The 14,914-nt window shown below is 45.9% G+C and overlaps 1 protein-coding gene across 2 annotated transcripts in view; it reads left to right on the plus strand.

The window, feature by feature from the left end:
* stard15 (StAR-related lipid transfer (START) domain containing 15) overlaps positions 1-14,914 on the plus strand; it is a 108,333-nt gene that overhangs the window by 75,360 nt on the left and 18,059 nt on the right. For both annotated transcript variants that reach the window (XM_078411735.1, XM_078411734.1), the window contains exon 5: positions 4,831-4,948. In XM_078411735.1, the coding sequence (XP_078267861.1) occupies positions 4,831-4,948 (118 nt within the window). The remainder of the gene's footprint in view (positions 1-4,830; positions 4,949-14,914) is intronic.

A 14,914-nucleotide genomic window follows, 5' to 3' on the forward strand; every position in this document is an offset into this window, starting at 1 on the left:
CTGTGTGCATGGCATTTGCATGTGCTCCTGTTAATGTGCTCCATGTAAGAATGTCGTCGTTCTGTTGTCGGCACGGGTGACAGTGAAACACTTTCGATATTTTACTGCCATTATTTTGGCCCTTGATGCGACCATACCCAGAGGTAATGCACACAGTGTGTGGGAAAGAACTACAGATGCTGGTTTAAATCAAAGACACAAAATGCTGGAGTAACTCAGCAGGACAGGCAGCATCTCTGGAGAGAAGGAATGGGTGACATTTCGGGTCGAGACCCTTCTTCAGACTGATGACTGATGTCAGTAATGCACACAGTCCTGATCTTCTTATGTAAAATCTCTCACTGCAGCCCCCCCCCCCCCCCCCCCCCCACACTTTCCCTGGGATGATGGTCTTGCTGCATTAGTGGGGATTGAATAGGTGAGTTGTGTAATCAACAGAGTTTAAAAGAATGAAAGGAGACCTGATTGAAACTTGAAAAGTTCGAACAGAGTTTAACAGGCTGGAAGAAAAACGGATGAGACTTCTGGCTGATGAGTCTGGGCCAGAGGACACAGTCTTAGAGTGATGGGTAGACCATTTAGGACAGAGATTTAGACTTTAGAGATACAGCGCAGAAACAGGCCCTTCAGCCCACCGAGCCTGCGTCAAGCAGCCATCACCCCATACACTAGGGACAATTTACAATTTTTACTGAAGCCAATTAACCTACAAACCTGTATGTTTTTGGAGTGTGGGAGGAAACCGGATCACCCAGAGAAATCCCATGTGGACACAGGGAGAACGTACAGATTCCGTACAGACAGCACCCATAGTCAGGATCGAACATGGGTGTCCAGTGTCGTAAGGCAGCAACTCTACTGCTGCACTACCATGCCACCCAAAGAGATGAAGAGATGTTTCTTCAGGGAGAGGAAGATGAATCTTTGGCAGTCTCTATAACATATAACAACATATAACAACTACAGCATGGAAACAGGCCTGTCCGGCCCTACCAGTCCACGCCGACCATTCTCCCTGACCTAGTCTCATCTACCTGCACTCAGACCATAACCCTCCAATCCCCTCCTATCCATATACCTATCCAATTTACTCTTAAATAATAAAATCGAGCCAGCCTCCACCACTTCCACTGGAAGCCCATTCCATACAGCCACAACCCTCTGAGTAAAGAAGTTCCCCCTCATGTTACCCCTAAACCTTTGTCCCTCAATTCTGAAGCTATGTCCCCTTGTTGGAATCTTCCCCACTCTCAAAGGGAAAAGCCTACCCACGTCAACTCTGTCCGTCCCTCTCATAATTTAAAAAACCTCTATCAAGTCCCCCCTCAACCTTCTACGCTCCAAAGAATAAAGACCCAACCTGTTCAACCTCTCTCTGTAGCCTAAGTGCTGAAACCCAGGCAACATTCTAGTAAATCTCCTCTGTACCCTCTCCATTCTCTATCTTGGGAGGTTGTCGAGGCACAGATCTCGAGTTCTTTAAAAGCAGTGATTGATAGACATGCGAATCAGGAAATATGACAGGAAAATGGCTTTGGGATAGAAGATTAGCCTTGGTCTTCACAGAGCAGGCTCGAATTGAAACTTTGCATCTATTTCCTCTGACTATCTTCAGCCCTGGAATATTTTACAGTAGGTAAACCATGAACAATTAAACATCAGTGCAATTAAACTATAAATATCTTTAATGTTTCACAGGCTGAAAACTGGTCATGGACATATGAAATCATGGAATCATTATGACTCTGATGGAAGTAATTTGGCTCATCAAATCCACACCCTTATTGAGCAATATATTCAGTCCAATTCCTCCAATTCTATTCCATGTCCTTGCACACTATTTTTATCTCAAGTGATTGTTCAGTTCCTTTTTAAAAGCCCCGAGAAAAGTGGTGGAAACAAAATCGGAAAGTTCTAGATGGAAACCATTTTGCCGAAGCAATGTTTTTCCCCTCACCACGCCCTTGTTTAATTTAGTGTGGAAACAGACCCTTTGGCCCACTGAGTCTGTGCTGACCAGCGACCAATCCATACGCTAGTTCTGTATACACACTGCGACAAATTACAGAGGCCAATTAACTTACAAATCTGCACGTCTTTGGGACATACGAGAAAACCCGAGCACCCAGAGAAAACCCATGCAGTCACAGGAGAACTCATAAAGGATAGGAGCAGAATTAAGCCATTCAGCCCATCAAGTCTACACCACCATTCAATCATGGCTGATCTATCTTGCCCTCCCACCCCTATTCTGGGAGTGAAGTTGGATTCATTGGAAGTAGTCTCAGAAAGGAGGATGCTCCTCAAACTGTGAAGCATCCTGGACAATACATCTCACCCCCTCCATGACACACTGGTCAACCTGAGGAGCACCTTCAGCAAAAAGACTGGTCCCATCAAAGTGGAGCATAGAACGCCACACGAGATCCTTTTTGCCTGCATCTATCAAACTGTACAATTCCTCCCACTTTTGTCGTGGGGTAGACTGACTCCCCCCATCCCTGATCCTGGACTTTTCCACTCGCTAACTTAATTTCATGTTTGTGCAATATTTCATATGTGCTGTGCAATAACTGGTCACTTAAACTTCATTATTACTGTTATTTTTATGCACATGACACTTTCAATGCCTTGTAATTGGATCTTTTGGCAGACCAATTTCCCTCATGGATAAATAAAGTGGTATCATATCGTATCGTATTCTCCTGCCTTCTTCCCCATAACCCCTAACACCCGCACAAATCAAGAATCTATCTATTTCTGCCTTAAAAATATCAATTTACTTGGCCTCGACAGCCTCCTGTGCCGGTGAATTCCACGGATACACCACCACTCTTTAACATCTGTCGGTTTTCTTTGACAGACTGTGGTCCACCAAGCTTTCGGGTCCTCCGGGCGGGTTCCCAGTTCCACGGCTGCAGGACCCCAGCAACGCTTTTGCCCGTGACACTGAAGAAAGGCTGGCATTGGAATCATAAACGTAGGGAGAATAAAGATTAGTGCAGCTGGATGCTGGATGGATACATTGGGTCTTGTTGTATGAGTCTATGCCTCCATGTTTCAGGAGCAAGATACATGATGTTGGTTGAGGCCTGACTAAACTCGATTCTCTTATTATGATTTTAAAGTGTGGGGTTGACGAAGAGTCAGTAAGCAAATGACTGATTTTGTGCAGTAATATGGCTGTGTAATGAATAAAAGATGTCCCGTATTAATAGAGAGTAACTCAGCAGGTCATGCAGCATCTCTGATATGGATAGGTGGTGTTACGGGGTTGGAACTCGTCTTCAGACTGATTGTAGCAGAGGGTAGAAAGCTGGAAGGAAGGTGAGGGCAGGACAAAACCTGGTCTCTCACATCCTGCCAATGGCAGATAAAGTACCTTCAGTACATGACGTCATTGCTGTTTGGGTCACATCTCAGTCAGGCCCCAGCACACACTTTGTAATTAAAGGCATGACCAAATCAGAATTATTTTTCAGCACACTTCTTTCCTTCAGATTTCCAACAATTGTTCACATTTCCAGAACTATTTTTTATAAGGAACACATTATTTGCTCATTATCACAGTGTTGGGAGTTTTCTGTCTATAAGATAAGCCTCGTCAAGTCAAGTCAAGTTTATTTGTCACATACACACACACGATGTGCAGTGAAATGAAAGTGGCAATGCCTGCGGATTGTGCACAAAAAAGAATTACAGTTACAGCATATAAATAAAGTTAATAAGTTAATAAAGAGAAGACAAAATTGTTCCCCTCATTGTAAGAAATAAGTCACTAGCCACATGAGTAGCAACAGGTTTTTCCCCTCTCAGGGTAGGAGAGTGTAGAAATAGAGGGCAGAGGTTTAAGGCGAAAGAGGAAAGACTTAAAAGGAACTAGCGTGGCAACTCCTTGACACAGAGGGTGGTGCATGTATGGAACGAGCATTTTAAAGCGACATTTTAAAAACACTGGGAGAGGTGATCAATAGAAAAGATTTGAAGAGATATGGGGCAGGTGCAAGCAAATGAGATCCGCTCAAAAAAAAGGCACAAAGTGTTGGAGTAACTCAGTGAGTCGGGCAACATCCCTGGACCTTTCGGGTCAGTACTTGTGTTCAGTTCTGGGCACCATTTTATCGGAAAGATTATGTCACGATGGAAATGGTACAGAGAAGATTTACAAGGGTCTGAGCTATAGGGAGAGGTTCAGCATGCTGGGACACCATTCACTGGAGAGCAAGGATGAGGTGTGATCTTATAGAGGTGTATAAAATCATGAGAGGAATAGATCTGGTAGACACACAGAGTCTCTTGCCCAGAGTAAGGGAATCAAGAACAAGAGGGCATAAGTTTATGGTGAAGGGGGAAAGATTGTAAAGGAATCTGAGGGGAAACTTTCTCATACAAAGGGTGGTGGGTGTATGGAACGAGCTGCCAGAGGAGGTAGTTGAGGTAGGGACTATCGCAACATTTAAGAAGCAGCAATTAGACAGGTACATGGAGGAGACAGGTTTAGTGGGTTATGGGCCAAACGCAAGCAAGTGGGACTTAGATGGGACATGTTGGGCAGTGTGAGCAAGATGGGTCGAAAGGCCTGTTTCCACACTGTATGACTGACTCTGACCCTACATTGAGACTAGCTGATCTCAACAAGTTGGGCCGAAGGACCTTTTTTCCACGCTGTTTACCTCTATGACACTTCTGTACTGTTTCTCTACAACATAATTGGCTGTAAATACTTCAGGGGAATTCTGAAAGGATGCAAAAAGTATTACAGAAAATGCAAGTCATGCTGTTTAAGAGTGGTTTTTTTAACTCGAATTGTTCCTGCTCTTTCATTTGCAGAAATATCCCCCAAAGAAGGACATAGTTCGAGCTGTCTCACTGCAGACTGGATATTTCATTAAATCTAATGGAGCCAACAGCTGTACCTTGTACTACCTGACTCAAGTGGACCCACGAGGTTAGTTCAGCAACTTTTCAAAACCGTGTAGCCAGATCTCTCTTGAGATTTTTGCATTAATCTATCATTGTACTATTAATGCATAGAATACTATGTTAATGCTGACTAGTATAAATCATGGTTCTGTAGCGACCATGGAGAATGGTCTAGGTCGTCGAACCCTCGGATTGGCCAGCGAGGTCACGTGGGAACGCGACCATGGGGATTGGTCCAGGGAAGGACATCGCTGATTGGTCAGCGATGTCATGGGTGCGTTTGGCGCCCGATTTAGTTAGTTCGTCTGAGTCTTCAAGGAAGACAGTAAGTTTATATTGGTTGTCCTGCGACTTGTTGTTTTGATTCTGTATTCGTGTATTGCGGTTGCAATAAACTTCATCTACAACTACAAGTCTCGGACTCGCCATATTGGTGACCCCGAACGTGATCTGGACGATCACCGACTGAGAAAAACCCGACGCCTCGTTGACGATGACTGAGCAGGGCACACCGGAGTCAAGCGCGGCGGACGTTCATCTTCCGTTATTTTGGACGTACGCACCGCAAGCTTGGTTTATCCACGCCGAGGCCCAATTCCATATAAAGAAGGTGTCGGATGATTCCACGAAGTATTTCTACCTCGTCAGCGCACTATCGCCGGACACAACCAAGCGCGTGATGCGGTTCATAATAAATTCACCTGCGGAAGACAAGTATGAAACCATGAAGAAGGTATTACTGCGGACCTTCGGGTTAAAAAAGCATGGTGGTGCGGCAAAACTTCTGCACCTACCGGAGCTTGGAGACAAACTGCCTTCCGTCCTCATGGCCGAAATGATGGTGCTAGCCGGTGAGCATACGGATTGCCCGATGTTTGAGCAGGCATTCCGCGAAAAACTCCCCGAGGATGTCCGATTGCTGCTTACGGATTGTTCTTTTAAGGACCCCGAAGCATATGCAGCGAAAGCGGACGCGCTCATAGCAGGAAAAAACAAGGCAGGGGATTCCATCAACAAAGTCTCGACATCGGTGACCACGCCACAGCGACGACAAGATGGCGCCACGTCTCCCGCCAATTCTCCGAAAGCCCGCCAAAAAGATCCGCACAAGCGCGGCTGGTGCTATTATCACCCCCAGGCAAATGGTCTCGTGGAGAGGTTCCACCGCCAACTTAAGGCGTCCCTCAGTGCAAGGCTTGAAGGCCCGGACTGGGTAGACCAACTCCCTTGGGTTCTTTTGGGCATCCGGACGGCTCCAAAGCCAGATCTCGGTGCGTCGTCCGCAGAGCTGGTATATGGCTCGACCCTTCGAGTACCTGGAGATCTGTTTCCGGACACTTCAGCACTGCTCCCTACAGTCCCAGCAGCGTTAGCAGCTCTCCGGGAACGGGTGGGCTCCCTGGCTCCAGTGCCGACTTCACGTCATGGGTGTCCCATGGTACATGAACCGTCTTCCCTGAAGGACTGTGAGTTCGTTTTTTTGCGTAAAGATGCCCATCGCGCCCCGTTGCAGAGGGTCTATCAAGGGCCGTTTCGGGTTTTACGTAAGGGAACGGCTACTTTCACCTTAGACATGGGCGGCAAGAGTGAGCTCGTCTCGGTGTCCCGGCTCAAACCTGCCCATTTGGACCCGGATCAACCAGTCCTGGTCGGTCAAACCCCTAGAAGAGGCCGACCTCCGTTAGTTCCGCCCAGTCCACAAACCCCCATTCCGACAGTTCCTCCGGGACCCCCAGTTTCGGCAGTCCCCCTAGGACCCCCCGTTCCGGCAGTTCCTCCAGGACCCCCCGTTCCGGCAGTTCCTCCAGGACCCCCCGTTCCGGTAGTTCCTCCAGAACCTCCCGTTCCGGCTGTCCCACCAAGTCCGGAACCTCCGGCTCCTGTGGTTCAGGCTGTCCCTCTCCGTACTCGTTATGGTCGCGAAATCAGGCTCCCAGCTAGGTTCCGCACCTCGGGTTCTGGGGGGGGTCATGTAGCGACCATGGAGAATGGTCTAGGTCGTCGAACCCTCGGATTGGCCAGCGAGGTCACGTGGGAACGCGACCATGGGGATTGGTCCAGGGAAGGACATCGCTGATTGGTCAGCGATGTCATGGGTGCGTTTGGCGCCCGATTTAGTTAGTTCGTCTGAGTCTTCAAGGAAGACAGTAAGTTTATATTGGTTGTCCTGCGACTTGTTGTTTTGATTCTGTATTCGTGTATTGCGGTTGCAATAAACTTCATCTACAACTACAAGTCTCGGACTCGCCATAGTTCAGTCATAACTCTGCACAGTTATTTTATGAAATGGTTGTGAGTCTGTCATGTTTAGCTCTTTAGTTTAGAGATACTGCATGGAAACAGGCCATTCAGCCCACCGAGTCCATGCTGTCCATGCTGATCACCTGTACACTGGTTCTGTTATCCCACTCACACGCAAGAGGCAGATTACAGAGGCTGATTAACTTACAAGCCCACATACCTTCGGGAGGTGGGAAGAAACCAGAGCATTGGGAGGAATCCCATGCGGTCACATAGGAAACGTACAAACTCTTGATTGGTACGGGTGTCGGGTTACGGGGAGAAGGCAGGAGAATGGGGTTGAGAGCAAAAATACTAGATGGACCACTCTGTTGAAATTGTCTATACTGAAGTGTAGTACGCAAAGGAGCGTAACGTCCGCCATTTTAGTAGGCAAAACTCGCCGTTCGCAGTGTAATCAATGTTTTGGGGGAACAGTATGTGTGATGATACCATTAAAATGCAGAATATATCTCATTTTTCAATTCACAGATTTTTATTATTTTTATTTTAAAATGTTTCTGCAAGTTTCTGCCTACTAAAATGGCACCGTGACACACTGCGGTTTTTAGGGTCGGGTGGTCTATCTTGCTCTGCTCTATTATCTTTGGTTGAGAGGGAAAGATAAGTCAGCCATGATTGAATGGTGGAGTAGACTTGATGGGCCAAATGAGCTAATTCTGCTCCTTTAACTTATGAACTCATGGGCTCCACATGGACATCACCCAAGGCCAGGATCAAACCCAACAGCAGCTCTACCAGGGCTTCCTGAGGAACGGCAATGGAGTCAGTGAAGTCCCCTAGTCTAGATTGTCGCTGGAGCTGAGCATTCACCCCATCCATTGAACCCAATGCCATACTCTGCTCCTTGATCATAGGACTGTGGGGCAGCCTAGAGACACTGCCTTACAAAATTGGGGTCATTCAACTGTATAGGTCATGCCCAAAACCTGAATTTACTTTTCTTTCCTTTACACGTGGTTATGGCACATGGTACAGCACAGTGGAGCAGCAGCACCAGAGACCCATGTTTGATCCTGACCTCAGGTGCTGACTGTGTGGAGTTTGTACATTCTCCCTGTGACCCCATGGGTTTCCTCCGGGTGCTCCGGTTTCCTCCTACATCCCAGAGACGTGTATCTATAGATTAGATGAGTTAATTGGCCCCAGTGTGCAGGGAGTTGATGCGAAAAGTGAGATAACATAAAACTAGTGTGAACAGGTAATCGATGGTCAGCATGGGCTCGGTGTGCCGAAGTGCCTGTTTCCATGCTGTATATCTAAATTAAAAAACTGAACATGACAGACTCAAAATCACTTTACAAAATAACTGTGCAGATTTATGGCACTGAATCATAATTTATACCTGTCAGCTTCAATATCTTCTCTGCATTAATCTAATGCATCGTGAGGATGGTCTGTCTACAACAATGCCATGGTTGTTCACAATCAACGTGTGGGTCATTGACACTGGAAGAAGATGCATGGAAGTGACAATGGGGTGGACAAGGTACCAGAAGGAGATTCATGTGGAGAATTCTCAATGTTGCATGGAGAGGCCATTCATGTTTTGCGTGGGGGTTACGGGCTTGAAAAACAGAGCGTAAATCAAAAAGCTCATAAATAAAACACATGCCAATCACCGCACACGACTGTTGCCAATTGAAATAAATTAGGGTAAATCACATCATACGGCATTATAAAGTTCTCCTTCACATCTGCACAATGCTTTATGGATCCTGGCTGTGGGTGCTGTCTGTATGGAGTTTGTATGTTCTCCCTGCGACCGCATGGGTTTTCTCCGGGTGCTCCGGTTTCCTCCCTCATTCCAAAGATGTGCGGGTTTGTAGGTTAATTGGCTTCTGTAAATTGTCTCTGGTGTGTAAACTGGTACTAGTGTATGGGTGATTGATGGTTGGCGTGGACTCGGTGGGCTGAAGGGCACATTTCCTTGCTGTATCTCCAAACTAAACAAAAGCTTTACATGAAAAGCATTATCCTAACTGTCAGAGCATTTAAACATATAGCCCATTGCTGCAGGTAGTCGAGTTTACTTTCTGTTAAGCAAAACTGAACTTACAAGATAACTTTGAAAGCTGATGTGTAAGTTGGACAGGCATAACTTTGAGCACGTTATTCTGAAAATAGGAGCACGTAAATTAAACTTTGGTAGTAATTATTATTGCAAAACTGCATAAATCAAGCATGTGTAAAACGTGAGCTGCATGTACTTGCTTTCAGCTAGGTGTCTGGGAATTGTGTTTGGAAGATGACCAGTGCCTAGCAGGTACTCAGTACCCGATGACAAGGGAAGAAATGGGGTCTGGGGTATTTTTGCTGCTGTTCCCAAATGATTAGCAGATTATCTTGACTCGCAGGTTTGACCTTTGTTAGGTTGACCATCACACCACCAGCCGACATTCCTTACCAACGACGTCAAAGCCTGGTTTGATATGCACCCATCCTGATTTATTAGCCAGCCTTTATTTAGAGGACCAGACATCTGTTTTGAAATAATACCTGATGTAATTATATCACACAATAATCATAAGATCATAAGACATAGGAGCAGAATTCGGCCATTCAGTCCATCGAATCTGCTCCACCATTTGATCATGGCTGGTCTAGTTTTCCCTCACAACCCCACTCTCCTGCCTTCTCTCCATAAACTTCGACACTCTTACTAATCAAGAACCTATCAATCACTGTTTTAAAAGTACTCAACAAATAGGCCTCCACAGCCGGCTGTGGCAATGAATTCCACAGATGCACCACCCTCTGGCTAAAGAAATTCCACATCTCCATTTTAAAGGTACGTTTTTTTAAATTTGAGGCTCAGCCTTCTAGTCCTGCACTCTCCCACTGCTGGAAACATCCTCTCTGCATCCACTCTTGCTGGTGGAATTAAAACATACAACTCTTCAGGCACTTCAGCCCTTACTAAAATAAAGATTCCTGCATGGTCCTAAACCATAAACACCTTTATCAGATGAGTTAAACGGACTTTCCTTTTACCAGTCCATCCCGTCCAAGTTAATTGAAGGGAGACATTAACTCCATTAAATGGTTCAAACCTGGGGAAAATGCAAAACATAATACATCGCACCAAATGAGTTGCACAGTAGCTAGGTTATTTCTTTTTTGTTTATTTAACTAATTGGTTATACTTCTTTAATCGAGAGTTCCCTTCCTGTGTCATCTTTTTATAGCTTCTCAAACACACTTGCATGTTAAAACCACGCATTTCCGTTTACGAAGGTTTGCATACGAACTTACAGAAGTATGATTTTAGGATAAAGAACTGGTGTGTAAACAAGCTTAAAAAACCCAAAGTTTAATCACTTTTAAAATGCTATTGCTGTACTCTTCCTGTAGTTAATGTAGTCCTGCCTTAATCATTGCAGATGGGCTTCTAATCTGGAATTGAAGACCTGTTAAAACAAATATTACTGTCCTTTGAGGCAGTGCATAGTTAACCCACCAGCCAGTAAACTAAATGCTGATTAATCAAGAACACACTCTATCTCTTACCATCTGTTTACTTGTGTGCCGGTCTCAACAACTGTCACACCCTGGCAACCCTCGTACAGGACAAACAGTGCAGCCATAATTTACATTTAACAGAAACAATACAGCAACCCTAAATGACTTACCAGGGAGGTGCTGGAACTGTTTTATTCATAGATTCATAGAGAGTCATACAGCATGGAAACAGGCCCTTCGGCCCAACTTGCCCGCGCCGACCAAGATGTCCCATCTACACTAGTCCCACCTGCCTGTGTTTCAGGTTGGGACCCTCCTTCACATACAAAGCCCTAAACAAGCTTGCCCCCCCCCCCCCCCCCATATCAAAAATCTTCTAACCCACCACTCTATCTCCAGGTCCCTCAGGTCAGCCGATTTGGGGCTACTCACTATCCCGCGGTCTAGGCTTAAGCTCAGGGGTGACCGCGCTTTTGCGGTTGCAGCTCCGAGACTGTGGAACAGCATCCCTCTCCCCATCAGAACTGCCCCCTCCATCGACTCCTTTAAGTCCAGGCTCAAAACCTATTTCTACCCCCTAGCATTTGAGGCCCTCTGAGGGGGTGCTGTGAACTGTTTATGTATGTGCTGTTATGTTTGTGTGCTATTGTATGCTTGTTTCTTAGTACCTGAACTGATGTACAGCACTTTGGTCAACGTGGGTTGTTTTTAAATGTGCTATACAAATAAAATTGACTTGACTTGACTTGACTTGACTTCAGACATTGTAATTGTTTTTTTCTGATTGTGCGGCATTTATGGGAAACTCTCATCATGAGTCGTACAGTGTGATTAAAAATGGAAATTTGTAGGCGGTACACCTACTGTTTATCTGATATACACAGGTGGTAGCAAAGACACAGTCCTAGTAATTGTGTCTTTTTTATTTTCTAACTCAAATCAATAAATATTAATAACAATGAATAAATGAAAAAGGGAAGTGCAAATTAAATATTTTTTGATTTGCACCGTGGGGCGGCTGGTGGAGCCGCTGTCTCACAGCGCCAGAGACCCAGGTTCGATTCTGACCTCGGGTGCTGTCTGTGCGGAGATTTCACATTCTCCCTGTGACTGCGTGGGTTTCCTCTCGGCGCTCCATTTCCCTCCCACATCCCAAAGACATGAAAGTTTGTAGGTTAATTGCCTTAGTGTGCAGGGAGTGGATAAGAAAGTGGGATAGCAAAGAACGAGTGTGAATGGATGATCGATGGTCGGTGTGGACTCGGTGGCCTGAAGGGCCTGTTTCCATACTTAGTTTAGTTTAGTTTAGAGAAACAGTGCAGAAACAGGCCCTTCGGCCCTCCGAGTCCATGCCGACCAGTGATCCTCGCACACTAACACTGTCATACACACGCAAGGGACAATTTACAATATTACCAAGCCAATTAAAATCTGTATGTCTTTGGAGTGCAGGAGTAAACTGGAGCACCTAGAGAAAACCCACACAAGTCACGGGGAGAACCTACAAACTTTGTACAGACAGCACCCATAGTTAGGATCGAACCCAGGTCTCTGGCGCTGCAAGGCAGCAGCTCTACCACTATGCCACCGAGGCAGGAAGTTAGAATACCATCCGTTCACCAATTACCCTTCTTGGTGGTAAAGGTAGCAGGTTTGTGCTGTGCTCGACAAGACATGCCGTTAAACCCTGTCCTGCCATCACGCTGACAATCACCCCAACTTATATCATGAGGTGCAGATGGAAATTCACTTCTCACTTTCCCGCAACCAATGCCACACTGCCTAAATCTGGTGGACTGCAGTTGGAAATACCATATTTTTATATTTACAAATACTTTTTGTCCATTAAAGTTTACCTCCCTCTTTTACTCATACAAGGCTGCTTCGTTGGCAATTACTTTATCTTTCCTGCATCCCAACCTCCCAGCTCCCTTAACCCCATTGAGATTGTGTGTTTTCAATCTGCAGAAACTAGGAACTGCAGATGCTGGTTTACAAAGAAGGACACAAAGTGCTGGAGTAACTCAGTAGGCCAGGCAGCATGCCTGGAGAATATGGATGGGTGGCGTTTCAGGTCCGTAACTCAACGGGTCAGGCAGAATCCTTGGAGGAAATGTATATGTAACGTTTCAGATCGAGACCCTTCTTGAAACATTGCTTATACATGCTCCCCAAGGATTCTGCCTGGCCCGTTGAGTTACTCCAGCACTCCATGTGCTTCTTGGTTATCTATTTGCTTACCTCTAGGTGGAGCTAGAAGCGTTTTTGCTCTCAAGGTGAATGTCCAGATGTGATGCACATTTGGAACTGACTTCATTGAGCTGAATTCAGTTAATTAAACTTGTTGACTGGATTTAGGACAATTCAGTTTTAAAGATACAACGTGGGAACAGGCCATTCGGCCCACCCAATCCACACCAACCATGGACCACCCGTTCACACTAATTCTGTGATATCCCACTTTCTAATCCACTCCCTACACACTAGGGGCAACTTTACGGAGGTCAATTAACTGACATACCCACACGTATTCAGAATGTGGGAGGAAACCAGGGCACCTGGCGGAAACCCACGTGGTCATATGTAGAATGTGCAAACTCTACACAGTCAGCACCCGAGGTCAGGATCATACCGGGTTCTCCAGCAGTAGAGGGCAGCAGCTGTTCAACTGGTGCTACTGTGCGACTGTCCTTGTGACTGATAGACAATAGACAATAGGTGCAGGTGTAGGCCATTCGGCCCTTCGAGCCAGCACCGCCATTCAATGTGATCATGGCTGATCATTCTCAATCAGTACCCCGTTCCTGCCTTCTCCCCATACCCCCTGACTCCGCTATCCTTAAGAGCTCTATCTAGCTCTCTCTTGAATGCATTCAGAGAATTGGCCTCCACTGCCTTCTGAGGCAGAGAATTCCACAGATTCACAACTCTCTGACTGAAAAAGTTTTTCCTCATCTCCGTTCTAAATGGCCCACCCCTTATTCTTAAACTGTGGCCCCTGGTTCTGGACTCCCCCAACATTGGGAACATTGGGACGATGAAGCATTGATAATTGCGCACGAGACAATGAAATAGAGGTACAATTGAGATCTAGACAATTATGAGGGTCTTGGATAGAGGGAGCAGGTTGGGTGCATTTATCTTGGCATAGTTGACAATAACTGAGGGGACATATGCTGGAGTTGAGGATGCAAGGAACCTTGGAATGCAGGAATCTTGAGCAAAGCACAACATAACTCAGCGAGTCAGGCAGCAACTGTGGAGGCAATGGATTGTGATGTTTTGGGTCGGGCCCTTTCTTCAGAATAATTTATATTAACTTCAGACTTAAGTTAGTTCATAGAAGGAGTTGAGCTAAACGAATTTCATCCAAAGTTGAGTGGGGGTGTGGAATACCCTCTGAGAGGGAAAATGGAGACGGTGACCTTTAACACGTTTAGAAAGTTCTGTAGGAGGAACTGGAGGAACACAACGGGTCGGGCAGCATGTGGGGAGGGAATGGATTGGCGATGTTCTGGGCTAGGACTATTCTTTGGACTGATGGAAAAGGGGGCGGGGAGGGGGGTTAGAAGCTGGAACTGAAAGGCCACAAGGAGGTAGATTGGGAGATGGAGAATAGATTCTTAGCAGATGAAATTCATCCTGAGCATATAATATTAATTGCTAGCATATTATATTTCGGTCTCAATTATCCTTCACTGTACAATCCAGGCTAACGAATGAGCACAGGGCAGAGGGAACAGGAGACACTGTCCATCAAAGGAGTTGGAGAGTGTAGAAACAAGGAACTTCAGTTGCTGGTACACAAACAAAAGACACAAAGTGCTTGAGTAACTCAGCAGGTTAGGCAGCATCTCTGTAGATGCTGGATAAGCGACTTTTCAGGTTGGGACCCTTCTTTAGACCTGACCACAAAACATACCTGATCCATGTTCTCCACAGATGCTGCTAAGCTACAGTATTCCATTACATGTGCAAGATTTTAGCATCTGCACTTTTTTTGTGTCTGCTTGCTGCTATATTAATAGAAATGCCTTGGGCTGAATGGCCTTTTCACATTCACAACTTGTATTCTGGTTTATGACATTGCATGGGGTGCAACAAACCAGGCTGGAATCTCGGCTTCATAAACATCTCTGGAGAACATGGATGGGCGACGTTTCGGATCGGGACCCTTCTTCAACCTGATTGTGGTGGGGGGGAAGAAAGCTGTAGGAGAGGTGGGGGC

This window comes from Rhinoraja longicauda, chromosome 14 (genome assembly GCF_053455715.1).
Source record: "Rhinoraja longicauda isolate Sanriku21f chromosome 14, sRhiLon1.1, whole genome shotgun sequence".
Lineage (NCBI taxonomy): Eukaryota > Metazoa > Chordata > Chondrichthyes > Rajiformes > Arhynchobatidae > Rhinoraja > Rhinoraja longicauda.